Raw genomic sequence first — 25014 nt, 5'->3', positions numbered from 1 at the left:
ACATGCATAGGATTGTGCTGATAGTTTGCCCCTTCAAGCTCTTAACATGGTTGAAAAGAACTGATTGCTAATAGTAGGACGGCTTATTTGAGGAAGACTGGAATTTAGGCCTACAAATTTCTCTGTGGCTGTTAGAAAACTGTTAGAAAACTTTGAGTCTAATGTGATTCCAACTTAACTGAAGGCTCAGATCTTGCTTGCATATTCTGGCTGCAGGTCTCACAGATCTTTTTTAAAAATAAAAATTAGCCAATTAAAATAAACTGTTTCTTTTGAGTCTAAGAAAATGTCCCAGCACTAGTTCCCGGATCATCATTATCTTTTTTATTTTTTCTAGAAGCAAAATATGACCATACAGAGTATCTGTAAAAAACAAAAACCACCCAGTTTTGTTTTGATAGCACCTCTGCTTAAGGAAGGTCTTGTCGGAAATCAAGGAAAGATTTTTCATCTCCTTCTCCACCATGCAGACCCCCATGACCTCTGAAAAGCTACACTGGGGTAGTGGTTGGGATGTGAACTATGAGGGATTAGGCATGGTGATGGGTTGGTGGAAGGGGGGTGGGAACACTTCTTCCACAAGCGTACTTAATGTATTCAAGGATTCAAGCTCAATTTTTGAGTAATTATGCCTTCCTCTTAGGATCCTAGTCACCCAGACCTGGAGAGAAGACCTCAAGAAGATTGCCTCCTACAGTTCTCTGTCTCTGCTGAAGACACAGAGAAACTGGGCCCAGTCCAAACCGGTCCTAAGAGCCCCATCTCAGAGATGCCTTCCCTGGCCTCCCAATAACTATATCCTGAGCCATTCCTTGATCCCTGATTTTCTCCATTGCTGTCTGGGTCTCAGGAACAAAAGCCCAAGTGGACCGGATTTCACAGGATGAATGTGCTATAAACAGGGTCTATGTTGGGAGGACAGGTCTTCTCAGGAGGAAGAGATGAGACATATGTAAGCAATAACCCAACTGGAGGTAGTATACCCAACTGGCAATCAGGCAGCAACACAGCTGATAACCAGGCAGAGGCTGTGACTATAGAAGTCTCCCAGTCTCCTCTGATCTTAGCAGGACCAACAGTTCCCTTCCCTGATTGATGTGAAAGCTCTGACTAAATTGTTGACTCTGGCTTCTAGTTTCCATATTCCATCTCACATTGTCCAGGCAGGCCCATTGGCCCTCCAGAGGAGCTTTTTGGAGAATCAGGTAGTTGTATTGGGAAGGAAGGGATGATATGTTTTCCTTTGGTGAACTTCCTTAACTCACCGTAGGATGCAAACCAGTGTGCTGTTCAGAGGTACCACCGTTGCTCCACCTGAAAATGGTTTCAGTTGTTCCCTTTGTAGTGATTTCAAACCTGTTTGCAGATGTTTCCAGCAACTCCCGCTTTCCCTTTTATGCAGGCTCTGAAGATCTCTGTCAACTTGGGGAAAGAGATTTTCAGCAGCTTGCAGCACCAGCTGTCACTTCCAATAGCTTCTCTATTGATTTTCTTTCAGTGTTCACTGGTTAACATAGCAACCACTGTTACTCATCCAGCTGCCTCCTCTCACAGGGGTGGGCATGCTCAATTGTGTCTGAAGCCAGAGTTGATGTCATAGTACTGGCAAAACATGAGGTTTCTCAGAATATTTTCCTCCTAGTGGGCACCTTCTGCCCCAACCTTTTTTTCTTTTGGTTTTTGGTTGCATATGATGAGAGAACAGAAAGTGTAGATAGGTAGACCATGGAATAAACACTCATTTTTAGGCTCACATGGCTTATTGTGTTTGAGACAGATACTATTTCATGTGAAGTACCCTTGTTTAGGTTTGCATAATATGCCAATTTATGACAAATTAGTCCATTTACAGCCACAAATTATGTATTTTATGACTGCAAAGTTAAGAAAGCCAATAATAATCTGGCCTAGGGAATTTCTGGCATTCTATCAAGAGCGCATATAATATATCTGAGCTCCTGGGGGTTTGTGTAATGGCAAAGTCTGAGTCAGATGAGTACCAGTTGCAGTGGGACTCTGGGTGCAGACCATCAGTTGTGTTGTTTCATGTGTTTCATTCATTCTAGAAGGACTTATCTGAGGCTCTCTAATGTGTGGGGGGAGATGTCTAATCCTTTCCATACACACCATTTTTTCAGCCACCCACTCCTTATACAAAGGTGGCAATTAACCCTCTTGATGGAAAGAAAGGCATGGTAAATGGACCTGCCCATTCGCCATAGCCGGGCTTTAGCAGTTTTGCAGAGCAGAGGTTTCAGTCAGGAAAATAATGTGGGAAGAAAAGGTAAAACAGCCCTCTTCTATTGCGACAGCATCGTTGTTTTGGTCCCGTTTGATCCCTACGTATGTATGCTTTTCAGAGTTTTCCTCTTCATTTTGAATAGGTTGAGAGGTCTAGCCATTATCTCCCAGGTTCTGTGTAGTTTGGCCATGTGATTCTAATATTTGATCCTATTGGTTGTTGTCATAGAAGCTTACAGGAGCAGGCTATTAGAGCAATCATATAAACATATTATTAAACACTACCCCAGTCACCGAGTGGTGAGATATTCCAGGGGCTGCAGGTGCTCACCCAGGGTTTGGTTTCTCAAAATGAGGGACAGTGGAGACTGTGGTGTCTTTATGGTATGTGGTTTATTTACACATATAAAACCTGAGTCTACAGTGGAGGGGCTCACAGCATTAACAACCCAAGGAGGTCTTGCTTCTCCCACAGCCACAGTCTTGGATTCAAGCAAAGATCAGGCATGGCTCTGTCTCTCTGGCTTCTCAGCCTGCTTCCTCCTGCTTCTACTTATAGCTCAAACACCTCAACTCTTGTCTTTGTTCTTTCGAACTAGCTAACTGTCAGTTGAGGGAGTGGGGCTCCCACCCATTTGGCTTCTGTCATAGAACCATTTCCTTTGTTAACTTACAGCCTGTACTTAGGGGTCATTACTAAGAAACTTTTCTAGCTATGCCAGCAATTGAACCTTTGTTGGATCCAGGAATTAGAAGGGACTCTGGCATATAACTTACCCCACTGAAACTCTTAAAACTCCTGGAATACATGTTTTCCAGGTGACCTAGGCAAAGTTTCAGGAAGCTCAGCAACTTTCATTAGGCTAAGACAGGTTTGTAGGGACATGGTTATTTATAGTAATAAAGGTAGGAATGAATTTCTTATGAACTGAGTTGATTTTTTAAAAAAAAGATATTTCGAAAATTAATTATATGTACCTAATGATAGTGTGCATTATTCATCTGTGGCAATATTTGCACATAGTGTGATGACAAAAATAAGCAATTGTTCATTATTAGGATTTTCTTTGTCACATCGTCACATTTTTTCCAGTGGCTATAAAAATGTTCCACACAACCAAGAAAGTGAAATAAAAACCACACAGAAGTGTGCCTAGCTCCTCTTTCAACAGCTTTTTGGCATCATCTGTCAAGTCTGGCATTTTCCAATTCATAAACTCTAATATTTTAATGTATGACATTTAAAGAGCTAAAAATAATCACTCTGCAAGAAAAGAACAATGGATAATGTTGTTTAAATCCAGAAAAGATTTTGCAGTTAAAAAATAAATTTGGCTAATTTGTAAAGCAATAAATCATTAGAAAAGCAAGATCACATTTTTTGTGTGAAATTTTATATACCCAAAGAAGTCACACCAGTGGTCATATAAGCGGGATTTTTGCCTGCACAGTGAATGATTGTCTACATCTTTAAAACTGAGTTTCCTTTATTCTTTGGGATTAGGTTTGGTCTCTTAAGTAAAAGAAAGTTCTCCAAAGATATAAGACTTTGTCACAATAAAGTGCTCTGTTTATTATTTTATTTAGAATGTTTACTAACAGGATAATTAGAAAAATCTCAGAGTGGTATATAGGAAATAAAAAAAAATACAATACATGATACAGTAAAATAGGTCCAACAGGATACTCAAGTGTCAGTGGCAAACATAGCCAAAATGTAAACAACAACAACAAAAAAAGGTTTAAGCAGGCTGAAAACACCGAAAATACAAAAATGCTTACCAAATTTAGGGAGGCAGAATAGTCCATAGAATAGGAGCCATGGCAGTAAAAGCTGTGCTCCAACTAGCCACCAAATGAATCTGTGGAACACATGGCACGACCAGGAAGGTCTCATCTGACAACCCCAGTAATTGAATCCATCTATGGGGAGAAGGCGATCTCTTAGGGGTCTTGGTACCAAGCTGTTTGTAAAGGTAAAGGTAAAGGGATCCCTAACCATTAGGTCCAGTCGTGGCCGACTCTGGGGTTGCGGTGCTCATCTCGCTTTATTGGCCTAGGGAGCTGGCGTACAGCTTCCGGGTCATGTGGCCAGCATGACTAAGCCGCTTCTGGCGAACCAGAGCAGCGCACGGAAATGCCGTTTACCTTCCCGCCGGAGCGGTACCTATTTATCTACTTGCACTTTGACGTGCTTTCGAAATGCTAGGTTGGCAGGAGCTGGGACTGAGCAACGGGAGCTCACCCCGTCGCAGGGATTCGAACCGCCGACCTTCTGATCGGCAAGTCCTAGGCTCTGTGGTTTAACCCACAGCGCCACCCGCGTCCCTCACCAAGTTGTTTAGGGCTTTGTAAATTAGTAAGAAAAACTTCAACTTTGCCAGGTAGCATATTGGTAGTCAGTGCAATTCTTTTAATAAGTCATTACCTGCCAGTCTTTCTGTTGTTTGCTCTGCACCAGCTTAAGCTTCTAGATCGATATTAAGGACATCCCTCCATTGACTCTCGACCTTAAGGACATGGACTATGTATGTAGAGACAGCAACAATATATTATTCCCCATAGCACCAGCTGATCGCCCTCCCACTAATCTCAAACATCTTAGCTTCTTATACTGTACAATTCATCCCTGGCTGGCCCCTTGAACACCTTCCAGGCCCCACCCCTTACAAGTCCTCTTTGCACCCTTCTTGAGTGTTTTCTTGGGCAGAAAGGTGTTCTTCAACACTGACAACGCTTCCTATTTGCTTGGAAGATAGAATAGATTCGTGGGTATGCATAGAAACTTGTTAATTAAATGTATATCCCACTCCAGCTTCCAAAGGATCCCATATGTGCATTTTTATGCACACTTTAATCTAGTATATACATTTTTCTATCCATTACTTGGCTGAAGAACTGCATTGCAAAAGAGGAGTGAATTTCAAAAGATGGCTGTGTTTCAGTTCACTTTTAGAAAGTGCAAATGAGGTTGATTCACCTTTAAATGAACTGAATTTAATTTCTCCTCCATCCCCAGCTGTCATTGGCCTGCATCTCACCCATGTGTTTCCCTGGTAAAAGAAGAACATGATGTACCTCCAACTCATTGCTAGAGGGTAGGATACTGAATACAGTGACATCATTTCACACTGGGGAATGCTTGAGGGAGGTTTTGGTTTCTTGAACTACTTAACCATACACCTGTGATTTTCACAGTATTTTGGATCCCCCTGAATTTGTTTTTTCTGCCAATGAGTGAATGAATTATCGTATTATTCCTTGGAAGAAGATAATTGTTTCTAATTTATAAAGTGCTTAGCACAATATTTAGAGAGCTGACATTTGGGTGTTGGTGGAAATACCTATCTCTCATTATTCTATTACCTCCTAGTACCCCTGCTTCACATATTACAGCACAGATAAGCTGAATCTGGTTAGTTGTCAAGGCATGACTACTGACAATTTGTGAATTGTCTTGAGTTAGATCAATGGATAAATTAAAAAGAAAAGAAAAGAATGAGCCCAGCAGCTTCAGAATTCTGTAAATGGAATGTGAATGTAATTGATATAATCAATATTGATTTTAATAATTCTATGTATGTAGAGCAGTTGGGTTATGAATGGTCTTATATTTCTCTACAAAGTATATTTTTAAAAAAATCTTGTACTGACATGATTCTATCTTCTTGGCTCTACAGTTGCCTTGGGGTCTGACCTTCTGGTACATACGCTGGCTGTTAAAGGACATGATTCAAACTGTCCCAGATCCAGTAGCTCATATCAAGGTAAATTTCATGTTTGCTTCCAGGTCTCTTGACAGCTGATTATGCATTAGCTAAATGTCTATCCAAAAGTGACTATGGCAAGAGAAGGCCAGTGAAAGGGGATTGGGGAGATACTACACAGCTTCTGCTCCTCCTCCTGCTTACCACTAGAGCTCCTTCTTTGTTCGGGGAGCCAGCTAGGACCTTCTGCCTTAGAACTTGCCACCAACATGTCAGGGAGAGATCAAAGAAGGCCAAGTGGCTCTCTATGCTACATAAAAGTATCTAATTTTCTCAAGTCACTCATGGTAGCCTTGGCATTCTTTGAGTTTAATGCAGGTAGAAAAATACAATGAGATGAGAAGTTGAGGCAGTTCTGGACCTGCTATGCATATATATATTTCCCTGCAATAGTGATGGAGCCTCCCAACAACTGCAGCTTATCTGGATGGTGCTGGGATGGTGCTGGGTGGCTGCAAAATTAGAGGTGCACAGATCCACTGGGGTGAATCCAGTGCTCCTGCTGATGGATCCAGGCAGCCCCAATCTTCCCACTGCCCTACAAAACAAACAGGCATGCAACACAATTGACATGGTTTTATCTTCCAAAGCTGTCCCTTAACAAGTGTTTTGAACTATTAAGTCTTTTTTTCCAGAAAGTGTGGAAGTTCCAGAAGTTTAGATAGGGTATCAGTTAAGTAAACCTCACAGAAAACTCCTGTCTGTGTTTTAGTTTGATAATATTCAAATTGCTAATCCCTATAGATTGAATACAGTATTTGCAAACCATTTCACCGCCTACTAGAGTCACTGATTGAATTTGCACATTTGAGTGAGAATTAGAAGATGTTCAAGATGTAGGTCAGGCCAGGCTGCAATTGAAAAAGAAAAATCACTGAGCATTCCTGCCACAAACACCAGTAGGGTTTGTATTTTAGGCTACTTACTTGATTTCAGACAAATGGTCGGGAGCCATGAACAATAGGAATTTTCTTAAGGGTGGGTATGCACTACATTTTGTTGCAGGTCCTGCTTTTGCATTTCCTAATAAAACATGATTCCATTGTCATTTTGCTGCACATTCCTGCATTGTGTCTTCCTTGTGTAACAAGGCACAGCCCGTAAAGTTACAGATACCACTAGAGAAATATTGTGAAAATGTAATAGTGTGATTGAAGCCCATCAGTACAGATTGAATTGAATTTCCTCTCCCTTCTTTGTATTCTTTTGATATTGTAGTGCTGAATGTTTGAATGAGTGCGTAGCCTTGGTAGGTCTAAACACAATGACTTCTCCTATAAAGGAGATGTCACTTTAAAGTGGAAATCTATGTGCTTTTATGTAACATGCATTTTAAAAAAACGAGTACTTCCACGTGTTTATAAAACACCGAGCATGCTAGATCCTATTCACTTACTTGGAGCTTGTATCACTACAGCTTTTTGAATGAATATTGGGTTGCTTGTACTGAATCAAGATGTGCATTTTAACAGGGTTTGATTTTGCTAGTAAAGTATGGGATCAAACACAAAGGCATTTTAATGGAAGAACTGTATGCCTGTTAGAAAAGGAAAGGCTTTGCCATTAGCGTATCTATTTTTCCTTTGAACTTTATTCTTAAAAAGGTAACCAAACCAGAAAATTTCCTAAACTTTCCTAAACTGTTAATTTGTCTTTCAACTCCTCATATGTTCTCAATTTCCATCCACTCTCTGATCTTATCAGTAGGTCTTCATATGTCAGTCTTTCTCCTTCCATATTTGCTTTTTTGGTTGTTAAAATATCAATTGGTGATAACCACCAGGGTGTTTTCCATTCCAGAAGTTTTTTATTTTTTATTTTTCTCCCAAACTTCATATAGTGGCCCTCTAATAATATGGTTTGAAAAACCTTTATGTACCTTTTCTTTATTTAGCCACAAATAGGCATGCCAACCGAATCTGTTGTTGAAGCCTTCTAGGTCTAACAGATTGGTGTTTTCCAAATTAATCCAATCTCTGATCCAACAGAGGCAGGAGGCCTCAAAGTATAATTTCAGATTGGGTACCGAGAATCCCCCTCTTTCTTTCCGATCTGTGAGTAATTTGAATCTAATTCTCGGTCTTTTCCCTTGCCATATAAATTTCAAAAGAGTTTTTTGCTAATCATTGAGGAACCTCTTATCACTGGGATGTTTTGGAACAAAAATATCATTCTTGGGAGTATGTTCATTTTTAATGCCGCCATCCTTCCCGCCCACGAAAGTTTTACTCTGTTCCATGTATCTAGATCTTTTTTAATCTCCTTCCATGTTGTGGAATAATTATCCTGAATTAAATTTATGTTTTTTGTAGTTAGCCAAATTCCCAAATATTTTATTTTTTTAGCCACTTTGATTCCATTCTGTATCTCCAGTTTTTCTCTTTCATCTTTTCCCAAATTTTTAGTCAACATTTTTGTCTTTAATTTGTTTAATTTAAAACCGGATAGTTTGCCATATTCTTCTAATATCTCCAAGGCCTTACTAACACTTTTCTGTGGCTCTTCTAGGGATAGCATCAGATCATCTGCGTATGCTTTTAGTTTGTATTCCTTCGTTCAAACTTTGATCCCTCGAATCTCTGGTGTTGCTCTTATTTTGTTCGTAATTACCTCTAATACCATAATGAATAAAAGCGGGGATAGAGGGCATCCCTGTCTTGTTCCTTTTTCAATTTTGAATGAATTTGTTAGATTATTGTTTATAATCAGTTTAGCAGATTGGTTCAAATAAATCAATTTTATTCCTTCCATAAATTCGCCCTCTAGCCCTGCTTTCTCCATACTTTTTAATAAGAACAGCCATGAGACATTGTTGAATGCCTTCTCTGCATCGATGAAAATCAGCGCCGCAGGTACCTCATTCTTACACTCCAGGTATTCAATGATGTTTATGATATGCCTTACATTGTCTTTGAGTTACCTATTTGGGAGGAATCCTGCTTGATCTTTATGTATTAAATTTACTAGGCATTTTTTGAGTCTGTTTGCCATCACCTCTGCGAAGATTTTATAATCGTTGTTTATTAGTGATATAGGTCTATAGTTTTTGATATTTAATTTATCCGTGTCCGGTTTAGGGATCATCGTAATGTGGGCCTCTTTCCATGTCTCTGGTATCCTACCTCCTCTTAATATATTATTCATGATGTCACATAGCACTGGCGTTAGTTGGTTTTCTAATACTTTATAATATTTAGCTGACAGTGCATCTGGTCCCGGGGCTTTCCCTGGTTTCATCTTCCTTATCGCATCCTGGATCTCTTCTGCTTTTATAGGTTTATTTAATTGAGTTCTTTCTTCCTCTGTTATGGTCTTCCCACTGTAGTCTTCTAAATATTCTTCTATCCGGGTTATCTCTTCGTCTTCCTTTTTGTACAATTTCTCATAAAATTTGAGGAAATTTTCCTTTATTTCTTTTCGATCTTCTATCAATTGTTCCTCTATTTTTATCTTATTTATTACATTTTGGTTTTGCCTTTTTCGCAGTTGCCAAGCTAATAGTTTACCTGTTTTGTTAGCTGATTCAAAATATTTTTGTTTCATTAACTTAATTTTCCATTCAATTTCTTGACTTGTTAGCATTGAATACTGTGTTTGTAACATTTTTATTATTTGTATGTTTTGTTCATCTTTCGGATTTGTTATTAATTTTTCCTCACATTCTCTTAGCTGACTAAGGATTTCCTCTTTCTTTTGTTCTCTTACTTTCCTCTTATAGCTATTTTGCTGAATAAGAAACCCTCTTAGGACCGCCTTAGAACTTGCCTTATTCCTTTTGCAAGTGCAATTTTAATTGCAGTTTATGTTGGCTTTCATGCGACTATTTTGTTCTACTGTTCATTAAAAACAAGGAACAAGTAGTGGTAACTATAGAAACACGTTGTACTAATGATAATTCAATGTGATGTTGTTCATTTGTAAAAGAAGGCAAGTTGTACCAAGTTCTATTTTCAGTGATTTGGTGTGGAAAATACTTTTTTTGATGGTACTTTTGGAGAGAAGCAATGCTCAGCATATAGCTAATCTTTATCATTTGACCCTCCCTTTAGCTTTCTGTGTAAAGGAGGTTTGGTTTGGTTTGGTTGATAATGCTATTGATTAACCACTCTAGTTATCCTAGGTGCACATGGAAATTTCAGATTTCATTGAACTGAACAGGGCTTACATCTAAGTGAATATGTTCAGAATTGTGTTGTTGGATGAGCTTGGTTCTCAGCAGGTAAAATGGATCATTGTATTGGCAGTTTAAGAAATGGAACTGTCCCATGATTGCTGTGAAGACAAGTCAAGGAATACAGAGTGCTTTGCTGCTTTGAGTCCAAAAGGATTCCATTTGGTTTGTGGGTAATAAGACAAGGGGAGATGGAGAACATTCATTCTGCCAGGTTCTGATATTTAGCTTTAATGAACAATTCTCAAGAATTGTGTTTGAGGGACTGGGGAAATGAAGATATATATTACCTTAGGTTGTAATCAGCTTCATTTACTCAAAGTTAAATGAATGGACCAAGTTATATTTATTGAGTTCAATGGATTTGAACTCTGAATAAAACTTAGTCAAATGTTATCTCCTGTAATTAACTGTGTATATGGGTTTTCTACCAAATTATGGACTCCTGGAATATCTCAGAGGCTAGCTACTTCTGTGATAGGAAAACCCAGCAATATGTAATTTTTCAAATCACAGAAGTTGCTGATGCAAACTTTTTTTTATCCATCCCCTTTAGATGTTAACTTGAATCACACACAGAGAGAGGCGGGGAGAGGGGGAGGGGGAGAGATTTGAGCAGCTACAAGAGCCATTATATTGTTGAACATTGAACATATGAGAAGTTACTGTATTTTGTTACCAACCAGCCATTAAAAATATTTAATTCCTCGTTTTGAATTCTGACCCAGATGCTCAGTAGTACTACTGTTACTACTACTACTACTAGTAATAATAATAATAAGAAGAAGAAGAAGAAGAAGTTCTTATAACATGACAAATGTGTTCATCACCTGAATAAGTTTGTTGAAGGCTTTAACAGGTTAGGTTGCTTTGGTAGGTTAGATTGCTAAATAATAGTATGGTTGCAGGATTGGCCCAGGATGTTTTGCCTCTTGAGGCAAAAAAGAAAATGCTTCCCCCCACTTCCTCCTCCTCTGCAGCCCCCTGCCTCCTCCTCTTCTGCATCCTTCCATTGCTGACACCTTTTCCCCTCCAAACTCCCCTCCCCTGAAGGTGGGAGTAAAAGGAGGATGGAGAGAAGCAGGTGTCAGCGGGTGTCAGAAGAGGCAGTGGCAACTGCAGCAGTGGCAGTGGCAGTGAGTGGCATACTTCTTGGAGGCCAGAGCTGCCACCTGAGGCAACTGTCTCACCTGAGCTCATGGGTAGGCCAGCCCTGCTCAGTTGAGTGATTTATTTAGTTATAAACCATTTATATTTTGTGTTGTCAGTTTTGTATATGTATAGTACAGAAGCACAATATTTATTGCTGAGAATGAACACTGGAATATTGATTTTTGGACCCTTTTGAAAGAGCAGAAGGGGCAGCCTGGTCATTGTTTTGTTTCTGACACCCCTGCCTCTGACCTCATGTCATTCTGGGCCATTGGGAATTTTTCATCATAGCAAACAAGTTAAAATGTGTGTCGTTCACATTTATTTTGCTTTTAAATTTCTTTCGGTTCTGTGGATTGATGGAATTTTTAGTGAAATTACAAGAAGGAAATTATTGAATGCCATTCTGTCTTCTCTCTGTGTGTCAATTAAGAGAGAAAAAACCAGCACAAAACTCATTGGTTTGTATTTAAGAAGAAGAAGAAGTAGTAGTGGGAAAGAACCTTTTCTTTGTTTTATAAGTCAGGATTTCTGAACAAATCCAAAAATCATTGCCAGCAGCCAGATGGAGAACAGTGCTAATGATGTGTTCAAAGGGCAACATGTTACTTTAATCTTCCCCCTGAATTTGATATGAGTTCGTTTATAGATTTTAATGATTTCTATTAAATATCCAGGGCTGGTGAGCATCCCCCTCATCCCTTTCCCTGGCCTCCCACTGCTTTCTATACAGGAATGGAGGAGCTGAGCTACCACACAAGGTTTCATCTTTACAATGGGTGCTGGCATACCATTTAGAAAGCTGCAGAGAAATGCATTCCAAAAATTTGTTGTCTTCCACTGTCCTGTCTATAATAAATGGCTAAGCTTTCTGTTTTTTCTATCCTTATAAATGGTCTTTTTCTAAAAAAAGAGAAGAGAAAAGAAAAGAAATGATGTTCTGAATTTGTCCCTGCTTAGTTGCATCAATTAGTTGTGGCTGAAATTATCTTTTTTTGTATCTATAAACATCTTTTATAGATTGAAGGAATTTTAGATTTTTGTATGGGCTTTTGTTTTTACATTTCCCACCCAGTGAGCCAGTTCGTATGCTTGCCCAACATTGCAACCAACAATTTGCTGTTCTGAGCAGGCCTCATAACAACAAACGGAGTAAAAGCTTTCCTACCAGAGCTGATTTTACAGCAGCCCAACAAGTCACAAAGCTTTTCTGTTTAGAAACACATGTGAGGGATCTCATTGCCATAGGTATAGTTTTGGAGTAGGATTGGATGAGTGGTGCAGAAAACTGGTTTGTTAAAGAAGAGAACATAAATGAAATATAGAATGTGTGCAGGGCTGTCTTAAGCATATGTGGTGCCGGGGTGCAAAGATCCCCCCCCCCCCGGTTGCCCAATCCCAAGTGCGCAGAAGGGCAGAGCCAGCTGGATGCCTCAGCGTCTCACTGGCTTGGTCGCCCCCCCGAACGTGCGATGCAGAGCCTGCCGCAGCAGAAGAGCCCACCATGCCACCCCGACCAATGAGCAGGCTCTTCCCCGGACTCAACACTTGGGCCCTGGATTCTCGGCCTGGTCACCCTAAGAGCCCGGTGCCCGGGTGCCCTGCACCCCTAGCACCTGTGGGTAAGACGGCCCTGAACGTGTGGCTTTGAGATTCTGAAGAGAATTTATTTTTTTTAATGCTTGATACTGGGGGATGATTGGCTCCAGTTGCCACAATGGACAAACCTCACTAAAGCGGCCATTACAGATTCCTTCCCATCCTCCATAACGAAATAGCCTTCAAGTGTCCCTATTTTCCAGGGACAGTCCTGGAATTACAAAAGCCACCCCAGTTTCTGATTTCATCCTGGAATGTCCCTATTTCCCCCACCAGTGCCACTGCCACTGAGCACAGGGAGGAGGATGAGCTGGTGGTTGTCCTGAGTGTCAGCGGTAGCAGTGGTGGCTGCAAGAGAGCGTCCCATTACCTTTCCATGGCCTCTCCATGACAGCTGCTGCCAGACTCCTCCCTTGGGCATATCATATTGGCTGCTGGAGAGTGGGCCAGGAGAGGCTGACACCACTGAGGCACAGTCTCATGTGAGGTGCCAGCCCTGAGGTTCAGGCAGAGGCAGGGCTACCCTGGACGAAAGGGGGAGCAGGGCACAAGGAGTCTGGATTTTTTAAAAAAAAAATGCTTTGTGCTTCCATGTTTAATCTTGCCCCTTTCTAAAATTTATTCATTGGTGTTTCTCTTTTTGTAAATCTACCAAAGAACACAGTAAAATATAATCTGGATTAAGGGGTTTTCTTAGGCCTGTGGAGGGTGCGTGCTGTGGCAGAAATGCTCTGCTGGGGGTGGGTTGCGGAGGGTCAGTTGGGGGAGAGTAAGAAATGTCCCTATTTTCACCTGAGGAATGTTGGAGAGTATGTACTGCCTGATTGACCGACTTTCATTGTTTAGAAGCAGGAAGCAGGTTGCATTCCCGTGTCTTGCATGGATTTTGGTCAGAGCTCTAAATCCTCGTGAAACTTCAGGTGACTAGGCCCAAAGCATTGTAATGTTGCTAAGCCTAACCCAGAGTGAGAGAGACAGTTCCGCATCTCCTGACAAACTCACGCTTTACAAGCAAATCCTGTGGGAGAGCAAGGAACTCTTGTTGCTGCTGCATCTAGTGATAGCTGTAGTAATGACGGTTTTGTTTTGTGATTTATTTATTTTTGCATGCTCAATGATATTCTTGTAATTTTTTATTTTATTCATAAAAGTGATGTATGAAACATATGACCAGCCTAGCACAGTGTATGTGTTCTTGTGGAAATAACCAGAGGCATTGGGTCATTCTAATTTCAGATACCCATAATTTGGGTAGAATAGAGACACTTAACAATATCTTCACCACATGCTTTGAATGAATGTTTCTTGTATCATAGGCTGGTCATATTCAGAGCAGAAAGGAAGAAACACATGTGCAGTCTTACAAAAAAAAAAAAAGTAAGAAAAAGGACACAGACAGGCAGAAATGTAGACAGAGACAATGTGTCTGTCCTTAGGACCAGCAAAGTAGCAGCCACATTCTCTTCCACATGTGCATTGACTTGTGTGTGTTGTGTTAACCAGATGTTGGGATGGATCCTATATTTGGAACTATGAAGCCAAAATCCTAACAAAATCAAGCCAAACCCCTTCTAACAGAATCAAAGTTCAATACTAAAATTAAGGCCATCATGCAAGATCTTATTAAAACATTTCTCAGCGAAACAATTATGAATGCTCTTTATTTTCTTATCGACACAGTACATATTTATTGTCTTATTATCAATAGCAATCAGCATGCTGACTTCCTAGAAAACAAAAGGTATCTCTTATGCTTTAGCTTACATTCTATGTTTACCATGAGATGCTTTAGGATAAGCAACAACAGGCTTTTCGTCTACACACTTTTAAAGCAATCAGATCCACTAGACTGATAAATAAGCTTTTCATCTGCTGCTATAAGAACCATAAATAGAAAAGGTATATGCTTTAGAACTGTATTAGATTTCCTATAGTAGCAATAGTAATTACAAAAATTATGCCACATATTGTGGCTATTAATAAAAATATGCTTGAAGTGATGATCAAAGTAAATCACCATCCCTAAAACAAGGCACTTATCTAATGAAGCTAAAACTGATGATGTGAGATAATGGAGTGGGGAATTAAATTTTTCAAGGTAGTTCTAATATATCTATGGTTGCAAACCAATGGTATTTTAAGAGCAAGAACCTTAGATGTCATGTGCATGTGCATGTGCATACAAGTGTTGGGTGGCGTAGCGTGGGTTGTCAGCACCCGGGGCAAGGCAAGTAATTTGCACCCCCTAACCCGTGGATTGAAGACAGAAGTGCCTGGCGTGCTCTGGTCCATGGGGTCACGAAGAGTCGAACATGACTGAACGACTAAACAACAACAACCCGTGGATTTGCGCCCCCTAACCCCACCCCCGAAATGTTGCGCCCGGTGCGGCCGGCCCCCCTTGCACCCCCCACGCTACGCCACTGCAAGTGTTTCAAATAGTCTCCCCTCCACTGATCCATTCCTATAATTTCTGAGCACTATACTCTTTGAGGTATTTATCCTTGCAACACTGTTGAAGTAAAGGGCTAGTTTCACAGCAGCAGTCACTCCCACTTTGTAGGTGTCCTGCACTGCTACTGGACTGCCAGTTCGGAAAGTTTGACAGCATTTAGTGGGCAAATTTCCACAGTATGATTGTCTCACAAAATCTGTGCACCAACATGCAATATTTGCTGCCCATTGATATCACATTTCATTAGGACCTCCATATTGTACTATGGTTAAAAGAACTGCTGCACCAGACTTGAAAGCACTTGTGCTGGCTATTCAGTGCCTAACCCGTAGACAAATGTGAATAAACTTGATCAAATTTAGCTAAACCGATACCTGGTAGCCTTTTCAGGCAACTGTACAGTATAGCTGCAGTAATTCATTTACAGTAATATGCTTCACTGTATGATCACTGGAGTCAGGGGAAATCCAAGCAATGCAAGGCAATTATTATGCTATACCAAGCTGCAGAGGTAATTTGAATGCACTTAATGCTGTTGTAAACATTTCCATGTTGAATTGTTAAGCAGCTGTCTTACATTTTGGAGTATAGCAAAAGTTGTCAATTTTAAGCTTATTTGCGTGGCTTCATAGAGAATGAAGTTTCAAAACCTTTAATGTTTGTGGTGTTATTTCAGTCTGGTACCTCAGGTTAAGTACTTAATTCGTTCCGGAGGTCCGTTCTTAACCTGAAACTGTTCTTAATCTGAAGCACCACTTTAGCTAATGGGGCCTCCCGCTGCCGCTGTGCCACCGGAGCCCGATTTCTGTTCTTATCCTGAAGCAAAGTTCTTAACCTGAAGCACTATTTCTGGGTTAGCGGAGTCTGTAACCTGAAGCGTATGTAACCTGAAGCGTATGTAACCCGAGGTACCACTGTATTAGAGAAAGATGGTGATTCATTCCTGTATTAAACCCATAACTCATAGTTCTGCAGGCCTGTAAAGATGATTTAAGATATTTTTGGATTTTAAAACATTTGCTATTGATTCATTCTGCTGTGTGCCCCCCCCTTTAATGCTGATTCTGCTGCTGTTTTATTATTGCTGTGGTTTTAGAAAGTATTAAGATCTGGTCTTCTTTTAAATTCTGGAAGTTGCTCTGAGAGCTCTTAGGCTGAATTCTCACAATTGATAAGTGAATTGTTAAGTTTTCAAAATGGACGCCATTCTGAGGTATAGAGCATCAGGGGAAATCAGAGGAGAAAAATAAATGTCCTAATGAGAGATGCAGAGTTGTCTCCCCTCTCTTCAGGTTTATGGCAGAACTGGTAACTGCTATGGCTAGGGAAAGCATTTCAAGCAGGGGTGCTCAAAGATTCAGGCAGTGGTGCTGGAATATTAGCAGATATTGAGGAAGGCAAAGATCATAAACAGACCTCCCTTCTTAATTCTGCCTGAAAATGGCTGGTGCAGGTCAGAAACAACCCAATGCTGTTCCTTGGACCAAGAGTCCTCAGTAGTGTGTTGATTTCTTTGTCCCACACCAGCCATTTTTTGAGGTGCCACAACTTGAGCTCTGCCTGTTCAAATCTATAAGAGGTGCAAAGTCCCACTGACTTGGCTAGACAGAGTTAAAAGATGCTGTGTTTCAAAAAAATGGCAACTGCAGGGAAATACATATTTATTTATTTACAATAATTCTTTTTCAGTACACACAACATTACCTTTCATGAAAAGGTAATGTTTGCAAACAACCCGGTCATTTCTGAGGCAAGCATAGAGATGATTGTCTGTGCCTAGTATCTTGGATCCCTAATGTATAATGCACTGCATATTGAATTGTTGATAATATATGAGGCATAGCATTCTTGTTTACATGTGGAATAATTTAGATTGTGGCTTTTATCCTGAAAGAATTACTGAGCATGCTATTAAAGAATGTTTGCAGGAAAACTGTCCTTCATTAATGAATTGAAACCAATGCCTGGTTGAAATATGGTGAGATATGATAACTTAGGCTGTGCACACACTACCTTTCACTCTGTGCATAAAAGTAGTCACAATCCATACCTATCCTGTCATTTCTTATGAAATACTGCATTTTGATGGCATTTCCCAAAGCAGCTACAATCCAGATTGAGAAAAATAATGGTAACGTAAACACAGCCTGAGTCTGTAGTGAAATGGCAATACAGCTACATTCCTAAAATTCTTAAGGACCTAATAGATATTTTTTTTAGAAAAAAAGAAATATTCACAAAATTGCAAACACCACTTTTTATTCAGTCACTGAGTAATTATTATAGAGCTTAAATTAAGAAGCACCTGAACTGTAGCTCTCCCTAACTGTAGTATTTTACAGGCATTGGATCAAAGCCAATAAATAGGATTTTAACAACCTATTATTTCCGCTTCTCATTTAAGGTTTTCTGATACTAAAATAACAGTAAAAAAACACACACCTAGTACTGCACTGACCATCTAAAATGACTAATATGGCAGAAATATAAGGTGGTATCCAATTGGTGTCCCTGTGCAGAAGGAAAGCATCTGTCAGTGGAATATGGATGGAGGCCGTTCCCCCTCTCCCCTTCTTCTCCCACCCTCCACAATATATTTTGTATGGTTGGGTGTTCACCAGGAGAAAATTTTGCAGCACACAAGGGGAAGAAGAATTGCCCAAAAATGACCTCTCTCCCTGTTTCACTAATGGATGCCTTTGTTCAGTGAACAGACACCAACTGGACACCCCCCATAAAGAACTGGACTACCACATGTCAGTCTTTCTCTTCTTCCTGGTAATGCCATGTATAATACACATGTGTAATGTGTGAGCTGGTATTACTTGCTGGTAGGGAAGTGTGCAATGCAACAGTGCCACTGTAAAATATCAGGAAGCAGGAAGGTAAAGAAACATGGAGTTGCACGGAACCACTATTCATTTGTGCATTGTCTGCTAGTCCTTGACCTTGCAGGATGGATATTCAGCTTGTATCATATTCTGTATAAATATGATTTACAATTAGTAACGCACACACTTATTTTGCTGTGGGATTTCTTGCTCTGATAACCCTGTTTTACCCAGCTTGTTGGATTTACACTGATTTCTCAAATCAGCTTATATTCAAGAACTTTGGCTTAACTGTCTTGTGAATCAAACCATATAACAGAGGCCTGTTTTAGTGCCTCTGGCTTCAGAAACAGAGGAAAATTGTTCCATAGCCAAAAGTGTGACTGACTTGGCTGAGCAAAGAGTTTCCTCTGTATTCCTTTTTTTTAAAAAAAGACAGCATGTGGTTATAGTTTAAGATCATTATTTAGTTGAGAGGCAAAACCCTATCAGAAAATGCAAGAATATTTGCATGGTCAGTACAGCTAACATGATCTTTAAGCATTTTATTGCAGGAATGCAAATTCTACATTATATGACAGGTGAAGAAAATTCTGCATAAAAGGAGAGAAAGCTATTGAAATTCTTTTTCTGAAATGCCTAGCTGCTGTCCATACATGAAAGGTTTTAGATTTGGCATTTATAGAGTACCAAGTAAATGCTTATCAGTTTCATTGTATCATCTAATGTGATGACACCAAATTGCTGCTGGTGACTGAGGACTTGCTATTTGAATTATTATGATGTTTGGCCTAAACAAAAACAAAAAAAAATTGAGTATTTGATAATAATAAGCATATAGGAACATGTATAAAATTTGTTAGATTTGCTCCCTTAATTATGCAATGAATAAAATATAATAACCTAGCAAAATATATTTTAGGAGAGATGCATTCATAGCAAGATTTTTTGGATGAATTGCAAGTTAAATTGAATTAATACATTAAAGTCAGAATCATCCATTTTGTATTACAGTTACTGAACCATCTACAACAGAAAATTCAGAATATGACAATTCTAGGCAACTTTTATAATTAATATCCCCTTTGTTTTACAATGCTGTGTTTTATAATCTTTTATAAGAATCTATATTGGTTTCTTCAAATAATTGTTTCATAATGTGCTGCTAGTTCCACCTCATTTCCAAAATAACTCAGAAGGAAGTTTAAGCAGGGATATACCTAAGGATTGGCAAGGTTGGCTCCTGCCGAGGGTGCAGGCACTGGAAGGCACAGGATTCATGGCTCTCCATTCTAACTTGGAGTGGCTAAGAGTCCACCTGCCCCTGTGCTCCCCAGGCCATTTCCCCACTACTTGGGTAGTCGGGCAAAGCTCAGAGGCTACTCTGGGCACCTCGGTGGAGGAATCAAGTTGCTGCCATGGACCATCATAGCAGCCCTATTAGGCTTCCTCCCCAGTCAGCAAGCAGCACTATTAGAAATGTGAGTAGAGCACCTAGCAGGGTTCAGAGGGAAGAAAGACAGAGAGTGTGGGTGAGAGTTGCAGGAAGGGGGAAAAGGAAGGAAGGAGACAGAAGGGAAAGCAGTGAGCAGAGGAAAGGAGGCAGGCAGCTGAATAGACGGGAGGAGGAGGGGAGATGGAGCAGAGAAGATCTGACCTTACCCAAATGGCTGTGGAGGAAATCACTGGTGGAGCACGAAAGGCAGCGAAAAGCAAACTTTTTGAGTTTCTGGTCCATGGTCTCTCCCAGCTTGCCAAGGGTGCAAGGAGCCTGAGTTTGTCTCTGAGTTTGAGTCTGCAAAACCATGCAAACATTAATGTCTTTCCTTTAATTAATCTTGCTATTTTGACATAGAATGATCATCTCCAACAACACTGAAACCATGTCACAGATGTAACAATCATTGAGGTTACCTGACACTTTGATGACCTTCCAAAATGTGGTTGATGTAGACATCGTTAAGCCTGTAGTAAAAACGATGTAATTGTCTTGTAAACAGCTTGAGAAACCCCACTGAAATACATCAGTCCGATTGCTAGCATTTATGAACAAGGTCCCCCACCTACAAAACAAAAAAGTACAATACAAGATTATCTTCATTGTTTGATGGATATACGGTATTTTAAAATAATTTTTGGAAAGCCCACAAAGAGGCTCAGCATAAATAGCTGGTTGTTGTGAACAAGAGGCACTTAACTGCAAAAATCTTATGATGGTTAATTAAAAGGCTTCATTAGCTCAGTTCGTAGTCCCTTGCAATGTTTATATTTTTAGGGAGAAGGAAACTAACTACTTGGTGAAGATGGATTGGTTGACAACACCACTTTATGCACAAGTTGCACATGGCAGGAAATACAGTTTACTAGGGTCACTATCCCAGTGACAGTAGAAGCTCAAATTAGTTACAAACATGCTTATTGGCTCATGCAAGCACACCACTTTGGGATCTACTGCTGCATAAAATATGCTAAAATAGCCCTTATTTCCCATGTAAGAAGTGACAGGTGAATCTCTAGTAGTGCACACAGATCTCACATAGATATTGTGGGGTCAAGACTCCTTTAGGGAGAAGAAATAGCCAGAAGTATATTAGAAATGAGCAGCAGCAGAAAAGGTGTGAGGAAGAACAAGCTGGAAAGTTTACTAAAGGCTACAAACACAACATACTTTTAACACACATTTCTCCTCTGCAAGTCTCTTGGGAGCTGTGGTTTACCCCTTTACAGAGCTACAGTTGCAGCACCCTCAACAAACCAACGTTCCCAGGATTCTTCAGGGAGGAAAACGTGCTTTAATGCTCTTGTACTAGAACAAAATGAAGTTTGTGTAGTTAGAGTGCAGCAGTTTCCAACATTGCTTCCTTATACAGGAAACACCACTGATTTCAGGGTCATAGCCCATGAGGCAACCTCTGAGAATTTGAGGGTTACCTTGTTTTTTATGTGAGTCTTTCTCTGGGCTCATGATATCACACTGCAGCCAGTGTTCCTAACTTCTGGGCTCTTGACACAATCAATTTTTTTTGTCTTCCTTTCATAGTGCATTAGACTCTGCTTTATTTAGCATCAAGAATTAACTGCTTTTCCCCTTTCAGTGGAAATTTAGTAATACGTTTGTAAATTGTGCAGGTTGGCTTATAAAAATATTAATAAATTAATAACGGCATTTGGGGGGAACCTTCAAAATACTGAGTTGGTTTTGGATTAGACTTTGTTGGAAACAGCTATTATTTTCTACAAATAACGTAATTATGGACTTCCATTTAAAAATAACCAAAACCAAAACCCTACATAGCTCTAAAATTCAGGTTTAATATTTCTAAATTTTGATGTTCACCCTTTCAAAAATGCAAATGAAACAATTTATTGTTGACGTGAATTTCTTGAAGGTTGCATTGATCTGTAGTATTCACAGGCTGAAATTAAATTTTCTAAGTATGGCCATTTTTTCCATTCAAACTTTTAGAAATTCCTAAACAAACAACAACCAGAAATTGAAACTTGAAGAGTGATAATCTTTGATTTGTTTCTTCGAAAGCAGTCTTTGCTTTTGTGAAATCATTTCAAAAGAATAGTGTTTTTCAATTAAATCCTCAGAGGTGATGTAATATGGCAGACAGGTCCAACTTCCAAGAGACTGTGATCTACTTCCACTATAAATAAACTGGCAGTGATCTACCCATCAAAGTTCTTGAGCTTTTTGGGGGGAGGCTGAGCCAAAGTTGTTGAGCTTTTTTTCGGGGGGGGGGATCAGGGTCACGCGATCGAACAAGATCAACCAGGGACACCCCATGATCAACCGGTAGGTAGATCGCAATCGCCCTGTTGGACACCTCTGTAATATGGGATGTAGCCTTAAGTTAAAATAGCTTTTCTTGCTGCCTTGGGCTCAATGCCGTCTTCTGTGCAATTATGGAAGATGAGTGGGATATCAGTTAAGAAAAACTAATAATAAATGTGGGATCTCCTCCCTCAGTTTCTCTCAGTACTCCCCCTCCTTCCTCACCACTGGCACCCTCTAATAGAAACTCTGGTGGTCACTGCTGACCACACTGTAGCCAAAGCAGCAGCACTAGAAATCAAGAGGGGAGTACAGTGGTACCTCGGGTTAAGAACTTAATTCGTTCTGGAGGTCCGTTCTTAACCTGAAACTGTTCTTAACCTGAAGCACCACTTTAGCTAACAGGGCCTCCTGCTGCCACCACGCGATTTCTGTTCTCATCCTGAAGCAAAGTTCTTAACCCGAGGTACTATTTCTGGGTTAGTGGAGTCTGTAACCTGAAGCGTCTGTAACCTGAAGTGTCTGTAACCCAAGGTACCACTGTACCGGACCCCACACCTAGTTTTGCAAGTGGGGGGGGGGACCCAAGGGGACAAAAAAACAGCTCACTAAGAACTGAACATGCTCAGCATCCACAGACTGTTCTTCCTCCCCCCCCCCGAACTGATGAAGTGGGAGAGTGCAGTACCCTGCTTGAGATCCTTAGAACTTGTAGTATCCCGGAGGAGGACATGGTAAGGTGGCAAGAGCCCCACATAGGAGCACTTGGGCAAGAAGTTGAGGATACTTGCAATATGTTGCTTTCATCCTCTGACCTACTTTTGCCGACCCACAGAACTCTAGTGTGCTTCATATAATGTCCACAACTACTAACTGCCAGTATAGCTGCTTGATATTCTTCTTGGAAACTATTCAGCCTTCAAAGCTGGCAAGCATACCTTGTGTCATGATGCACATCCTTTCGCTTTGCATAAGTGTTTCTTTTAATGAGGTAGTGCAGTGCAGCTCATTGAAATCGAAAACACATGATATGCCCCGGGCGAAAGAAAGGCAATAACTGCACAGATTTTTGAAACGGACTCGTCATACCACAGGCTACCATTATAACAGAAAAAACAACAAGAATTCTAATATAGCTGTCTGCCCAAATATATTAATTTAAATTGAATGGATTTTATGATATTATAGCTGTGAGGCACAATGTCCTACTTGCAAGCATCTTCAAAACCCTTTTTGGAAGGCTCCCTTAAAATAATCTTGGTTTGCCATTTGGATGGCATGTGCATTTGGGAAATTGCCACCTCAGCTCTCCCAGAAAATAGCTTTTTATCATTTGGGTGACATTTCATGGGATTAAACCCACAAGTGTTCCATACTGAAAAGCCTAAATCTTAGTTATACTTTGAGGAATGAAGCAGCTAACTTTTCAGATGATGCTGAATTACTTAGGACAGTGAGAGCTGAAGTGGGCTGCAAAGATCTCTCCAAACTGGGTGAACAGGCAACAAAATGGCAAATGTGATTCAGTGAAAATCAGTGTGAAGGGATGCATGTTTGGGCAAACAAGCCTAACTTTAAAATATACACTGATGGGATCTGAACTGTCTGTGACTCTCTGTGGTGGCTGGGGGGGGGGGGCCTAGTAAATGATAATGTCAACAGAGTTACAGTGGATATGAAAAAACCCGATTCCATGCTAGGTATTGAAAATAAGACTTTCAGTATCATAGTTTCTTTATGGATACATGGGTAATACAGTATACAATTCAGAGTGTTCCATTTTATATTACAATCTTGCCAAATGTACAGAAAAGTGCAACCAAAGTGATAGAGCTTAGAATAGCCTCCCTACAAGGAAGGCTACGTAACTGAAGCTTTTTAGTCTAGAAAAAAAAGACTGGAGGGAGTCATCACAGAGATTTATAAAATAATGCATGGTATCTGCAAGGTGAATAGGTAGAGTTTCTTCTTGTAGCATTAAAACTCAGGGACCCCTAATGGCACTGATGGACAATTGACTCAGGACAGGGAAACACTTTTTGACGTAATGCAAAATTAACATGGAATTTGCTGCCATAAGCTGTGGGGATGACCGTTAGCTTAAAACGGTTGGTTGGCATCCATCTGTCTTGGGAGACTATGGAAATGTGCACCTTCGGGGGTGAAGTCAAACTGTTGGAGACTTACAGCGCCTGCTGTGGCTGTAGAGACCAATATGGGAGAGATGGGCTTTGTTGCAGCTGGGGCAGATGAAAATGTCTGGTTGTGCTACTACAGGTGACCATGGCAGATGGTACACCAGATGATAAAATATCCAGAGTGGCTGTAGCACAGCAAAAGCAAGATACAAAGAAACATTTGTGGTATAAAAAGTTGTTGGATTTCAGTAGGAAGTTACAGGATATTCACGGATTGAAAGTACAGCACTGCAGCCACCCCAAAACCCTTGCAGGCACAACCCTGTTACAAGTGGACTCGTGTATAACTGCCCCAGTAGCATCATGAACACAAATCATGCTGAACGTGCAATAAAAGGGAAATCTGCAGGGACCCTGTGACTTAGAACATGGCAGCTTCCTGTGTTTATATATGTTCACCTAGAATACTTCTGTACTCTGTATCCTTTCACTGCCCTGCTGTTGACTCGTTTCTCATATCTGTCCGGAGGCTGAAATGGCATTCCATGAACGTTAGACAAGCTCAGCTTTTTATTCTGAGTTCACAAACTTTCCTTCTGAATACAAATATTCTGCCTGACCTCAAGTGCTAAGCACTTGCTTGACAAACACATTCAGTTCCCACTTGCCACCAATCCACTTGGCTTGCAAGTTGAACCAGAAGCTGTCTGCACTAAATATTAAGAAGTTACAGTGGGCTTCTCCATCAGCATTCTTACATCAGGGCCAACTGTTGTAATGTTTTACTAGCACATTTCTTTAAATTCAAATATATTGTGCTAAAGCTAAAGTGTCATCAAATCCCGAGACTTATTGAACATTATCTACAACTTTTCTCTC

The 25014-nt window shown here is 40.3% G+C and overlaps 1 protein-coding gene across 5 annotated transcripts in view; it reads left to right on the top strand.

Annotated features, from left to right (window-relative positions):
- ERG (ETS transcription factor ERG) overlaps nucleotides 1-25014 on the top strand; it is a 112927-nt gene that overhangs the window by 31385 nt on the left and 56528 nt on the right. For 4 of the 5 annotated variants that reach the window (XM_083438700.1, XM_083438704.1, XM_083438701.1 and 1 more), the window contains exon 2: nucleotides 5922-6008. In XM_083438700.1, coding sequence (XP_083294826.1) covers nucleotides 5970-6008 — 39 coding nt within the window. In that variant the 5' untranslated portion in view covers nucleotides 5922-5969. Of the gene's footprint in view, nucleotides 1-5260; nucleotides 5340-5921; nucleotides 6009-25014 lie in introns of all 5 variants that reach the window. The other variant, XM_083438699.1, reaches the window with a different exon arrangement.

The sequence above is a fragment of the Podarcis tiliguerta genome (genome assembly GCF_965153285.1).
Source record: "Podarcis tiliguerta genome assembly, chromosome: 4".
NCBI classification, from domain to species: Eukaryota; Metazoa; Chordata; class Lepidosauria; order Squamata; family Lacertidae; genus Podarcis; species Podarcis tiliguerta.
The sequence above is the reverse complement of the archived record's forward strand: the minus strand, read 5'-3'. Positions and strand labels throughout refer to the sequence as shown.